We start from the raw sequence: 5,601 nt of genomic DNA on the forward strand, positions 1-5,601 counted from the left end.
CTCTTGTCATTACACCACAAATTGGGGGTAATACTTGGATTGAGGTGGGAATTGACAATTTTAGCCTCTTTGCTTTATCATCCATCTTGTGTATTACATATAAAATATTTAATTATAATAATAATAATTTCATATGAGTAATAATTTTAACTATTGATAGACAATATTAAACATAATTTCAACAATAATAAAATTGTAAAATAATTAATTCTAATAATTATTTACTCTAAATAATTAATATTAAAGTAAATATTGATAAAAAAAAATTATTTATTTTAAATAATTAATTATAAAAATTTATAAAATATAAATATTTATTTATATGTACTTATTAATATATAAGTTTTCATTACTTATATTGAGAGCATTAAAGTAATTTACATACAATTCTCTATCCCACTTTTTTCATTCCCAATATTTTATTCTTTCTAACCAAATAACTTTTTCATTCCCATTCCCATTCCCATTCCCATTCCCATTACTATTACTATTCATATTCCGTGATCCAAACGGACCCTAACTCCCATTGGTTACCACCAAATCCAGCTTTCCATTGGTCACTTTAAAATCCTTAAAGTGATCCAGCATTGGATGTTCACTAACACCCGGAGATTGACTAATATAATTTTATTTCTTCAAAAACTCTTCAACTACTTCAACTGCCATTCAGTCAAAACACAATGCTATTCTCCTTACTTCTTTTGAGAAGCATCTTAGACCGGAACAGTGCCATCCCGGCACCCATGCCCTCCGTCCTTCTCCGCACCATGCCCCTTTTCCATCCTGGTCAAGCCGTGATCTTCCACTCCATGTGTGCCCACGTTCACCACCTACTGGTCATCTTCAATCATCTCTTCAACAAAATTCAATAAAATTCTGGACCAAACTAAATCTATGGAAAAAAACTTTGTTGCAGGTGGATTCTGTACAGGAAGGGTCAGATTCTTATTCCATTTTTCCATCTGCACAAACAAAAGATATATATTCAAAATCAAAAGATGCTTTAGCATGTCGAGAACAGAAAGATGCACTACACTATTTTTGGGCTTTAGAGGCAGTTAAATAGAGGGGTTTTAAAAAACCACCTCTATAATAAAATAGAATATTTTTTTTTTCATGTTTTTAGAGCTGGTTTAATTAAACCCCTCTACATTAATCTTGTTTTAAAAACTAATAAAAAAACCCCTCTTTCTCTCTCTCTATCTCTTCTCTCCTCTTCATGTCCGGTTCCCCAAACCCTCTCCCCCTCTTCGAGCCACCCTCAAACCCCAGCCTCAGGACCCTCATCCCCTCCTCCACAACGGCAGCTGCTCTCATCCTCGTTGCCCTCTTTGGACGCCTTCTCAAGCCAGCCCTCATTGTCATCCTCGTCTCTCAGTCCGAGACCCTCCCGGAATACCTCACCGACGATGAGAAAGTCCGCACACTTGTAGACCACCTCACCTCTAATCTAGACGACATCAAGGCGCTCCGATCCCTACTTGAGCTCAAAGTGAAGACCAATCCACTCCCCGACGCTATTGCCATCATCGACCACCTCATTGCTCTAGAATTTGACGACAAGGACCTTCCCCTCCTCGGTCTCTTCTCTCTTCTCCTCCCCTTTCTTCTTACTCTTCCAAAGATGTTTAGATCCTTGTCTATTGGTAGTCTACTACAAATCATTCTCTGATATGCACTTTTTTCTATTGAGATATCAATGCTCTTGAAGTGAACACTCCTGGAGCAATGCATAATCCGTTGAAATACATTAACAAATTAGTGACAATGGAGTGTGTGGGCAATGTTCTCTTTAATGCATACATCAGTTACAATTGACTTGTGAGGAAATGTTTTCTGAGTTTTGGAGCAAATTGGTGAAGCTTTGGATTGAGTATCTTATTTTCATGGTTCTCTTTTGCAACATTATAATTTTCAACAATTCTTTTCATATATATGATTGAAGGAGATGATTTTAATCTGAAAAAGTTTTTTGCGCCAAATTATATTTTGTGATTGACATCTGCTACCTTTACTTAATGAGAGTAATCTTCCAAACATTGAACTAACCAGATTATTATGATGTTTTTAGCATACAAGGTAGAATTACTATTGTAGATTACATCAAATAACATGCTTATCCTTGCGTATGCATCTATGTACTTCATTTATAGGATATTCCAATATCGGTATATCTATAATTTTAGTAGAATATGAAACATTGTGACTGTTAATATATTACTTTTGTAGGTAGCTTGGAAGAGGCGGTTTTAGAAAAACCGGATCCATAGTTGATGTCCAAGATTATATATATCGTTTAGAGCCGGTTTAAATCAACCGCATGTAAATTCTATAGTTAACTTTGAAAAATCTCTATCTCTCAAGGATAAGCTCAGGCGGGCCAAGGCCTTCACATCACTGCCTCTGTGGGAGCTGTAGAGATGCCGATCATTGCAGTATCCGGCAACAAGAGGTGCTTCGACTCATTCATAACTTTTGGTAAATCTCAGTTTCGAAGAGAATGTGCGAGGGAGAGAGCGAAAGAGGTGAGCGTTCTTTGATTTTGTTTCGATTTTTTTTTGAAATTTGTATGAATTAAAGCTTGTTGGTTGTGATTACTACTGAATTTCATATGATATTAGGGTTTTAATTTGTTGAAATTTTGTTCAGATTGGTTAGATTGTGTTTCTAGGGAACTTTTTTTTTGGGTTTTGGATTGCTGTAGTTTTGCTTCGATGATTTTTGAGTTTTGAGTCTCTTTTGTTGTGATTATTTTGGTTTTGATATGGGATTGGGGTTTAATAGTATGAATTTCTTTTCGATGGTTGGATTCCTTTTTTTCTAGGGATTTTGGTTAGTTTGCATTGCAAGAACGAGTGTAGTTTGATTTTTTAGACTTGTTTTGTGTTTTGAATGTGATTAGTGTTTTGATTTATTGAATTTGTGTGTTGATGGGCTAGACTCATTTTTTCTATGTTTCCGATCTAGGGAGATGTTTAGCATTCTTTATTTGACTTTGTTTCATTTTTTTTTGTAGTTTGGTTTGACTTTATAAGCTATTTCAGTGTGATTACTTTCATATTGTTTCGGATCAGGACTTTAATCTCTTGAATTGTTGTCATGATGAATTGGATTACTAGTTATACTAGCCACAAGGTTATGTTAAAAGGAGATGCATATAATATTTTAATTAAACTTAAGTAAATTTAGTTTGAGAAGCCAATCACCAAGGTTAAAAAATAACCTTACATCTTTATGTTCGAGATAAGTCTTTTATAAGATTATGACTTAGAGTTAGAGATGAATTATCTTTATTCCTATAGGTGGTGTTTGGTTATGGGATAACCTTGGTTATCATAATTTATTTCCCCAACTCTAATTGAATACCTTGCTAGTATAATTTTGAGTTTAATAATAACTTTGCTTTCAGGATTTAATTGATAAAATAAAGTATATTTATCAATTAATATTAAAGAGTAACTAATAAACACCCTGCATTAGTTAGAAAATATAGCTTTAATTTAAATATATATTGTGATTAGTATTAATTAAACCAAAATTTGGCCCAAAGCAAATCCAATTTAATATAAAACTTTTCCTTCCAAAACAAATTCGAACAACCAACTTAATTTAACATATTCCAAACCCAACCAGACATGATATTTATTAACATTTTGACATTTATAAATAGCATGCATATGAAGCTTCGACTCATAAATAAAAATACTATTGGTGTTGTTGAAACTGAATCAGCATACCATAAGCATGAATTACTAATAGGTTGATCTGTAAACTCTCTTGTATCTCATTTCTTGCAACCCATCATTCATGTAGAGGGGACTTTACACTAAACAATTTTCAAGATGGTGTCCTGTCATCTGCTTTCATTGTTTGGCTTTTGGTAGCTTTTCCGATATTTGCATCCTTATCAAAGAGGTTTGCACTATGTAAAACCTATACTCTCTGATCTGTTATTTTAATTGCACTGATATATCATTATTGTCTGACATGCACATTTAAAAGTTTGCCTTTTCTTGATATCCTGCAGAAAGAGGAATTTTCACGTCTTCTTTTAGAATAAGATGTTGAACAACAATAGAACAAAATAGTTTTTATTTTATTACATAAGGATGCTTCATTGAATAACTAGATGATGGAGTGCCTGATGCAAAAAACTTTAGCACACTATAGCTACTGATAATGACCTAGCTGTTATCTTAGGTTCATTGGTGTTGGTGAGGCTTCATTCATAAATCTTGCAGCTCCCTTCATTGATGATAATGCCCCAGCAACTCAGGTCTGATTTTACTTTGTATCTTTTATAGTTAAAGATGAATGAAGTATGGTTATCAATTGTATGCTTTTACCTTTCTTATGTACCTCCATAGCTAAAAGAAAATACTGTTCATGCATGTGGCTTGCATTGACCTCTTTCATATGTTCAATCTTTCTATATTTTGACAATGAATAGTGCAGGAACTTGTGATAATCTAGCTAACACAGGAATTATAATGGAGTGAGCAACTTTACTTTCAGTGTAAAATAATGTTGGTTTTGTTGACATTCATGATATAAAAGCTAGTGCATGAGTTGTTAGATTGAGAAGAAAGGGTCTATTTTTGTGCTTGACTTCTGCAACTACTAGGTTGGAGAAATTAAGTGAAAAAATAGACTTATTTTGATGATTACAAAATACATAAGAGGTACTAAGTTTCTTTTATGGTGTACTTACAAAATACATTATCCTTGTGATGATCATAATTTGCCAATCCGTCATGAAAATGAAGTTATAATAATACATGATTATTTCCAAGATTTATTTGCAGCTTAAAAGTTTTTTTTTAATGATTGTGAACAAGTTTTGTGAGGTGGTTATAATTAAGTGTTAAATTATTGAGGTGGTAAAATATTATAAATTTCAGAAGCGGTTATAATTGTCTCTAAAGGTATTGGTAGTATTTAACATTATTAATTTTTGAGGTGGTTATAACCACCTCTAAAGATATAAGTAGTATTTAAACATTTTAAGAGTAGAGGCGGTTATAACCGCCTCTAAAGGTGTGAGTAGTATTTAAACATTTTAAGAGTAGAGGCGGTTATAACCGCCTCTAAAGGTGTGGGTAGTATTTAAACATTTGAGGCTGTAGAGGCAGTTATAACCGCCTCTAAAGGTATGAGTAGTATTTAAACATTTGAGGCAGTAGAGGTGGTTATAACCGCCTCTAAAGGTATGACTAGTATTTAAACAATACTAATTTTTATAGAGGCGGTTCTAACCGCCTCAAAATTAATTACTAGAAACCGCTTCTATAGATAAAAGTTACCTCAACGGTTGCTATAAACCGGCTCTAAAGTATAGAACCGGCTTTATACGAGGCAGTTTAGGGGTGAAAAAACCAACACTAAATCTATAGAGGCAGTTAAAACCACCTCTATAGGGTATAAAAACCTCTTCTAAAACTTTTTTTTTGTAGTGATTGTTCACTAAATATATGAGTATGACTAAAAGAAATCTTTAGATGAAGCTTGCCTAAATTTATATTGTATGTATTCTTTTATTTATTTTATTTTATATCATTATTAAGACTATTTCAAACTTTCAAATTAACAAACAAAAATGAA

General features: G+C 33.0%; 1 protein-coding gene across 1 annotated transcript; it reads left to right on the forward strand.

Annotated features, from left to right (window-relative positions):
- Positions 1–1,209: 1,209 nt before the first annotated feature.
- On the forward strand, positions 1,210–4,585 carry LOC120283817. Its single transcript, XM_039290569.1, has 3 exons — positions 1,210–1,580; positions 2,230–2,525; positions 4,201–4,585. Exons 1-2 carry the CDS (start codon positions 1,220–1,222, stop codon positions 2,268–2,270), a joined length of 402 nt encoding a protein of 133 aa, XP_039146503.1. The 5' UTR covers positions 1,210–1,219; the 3' UTR covers positions 2,271–2,525; positions 4,201–4,585.
- Positions 4,586–5,601: the final 1,016 nt, after the last annotated feature.

This window comes from Dioscorea cayenensis, chromosome 19, assembly GCF_009730915.1.
Source record: "Dioscorea cayenensis subsp. rotundata cultivar TDr96_F1 chromosome 19, TDr96_F1_v2_PseudoChromosome.rev07_lg8_w22 25.fasta, whole genome shotgun sequence".
Taxonomy (NCBI): Eukaryota; Viridiplantae; Streptophyta; class Magnoliopsida; order Dioscoreales; family Dioscoreaceae; genus Dioscorea; species Dioscorea cayenensis.

Coding starts and splice junctions, on each gene's coding strand:
- LOC120283817 (XM_039290569.1), top strand. CDS start 1,220: ATGTCCGGTTCCCCAAACCCTCTCCCCCTCTTCGAGCCACCCTCAAAC. Junction 1,581..2,229: donor CAAGGACCTTCCCCTCCTCG/GTCTCTTCTCTC, acceptor TTACTTTTGTAG/GTAGCTTGGAAGAGGCGGTT.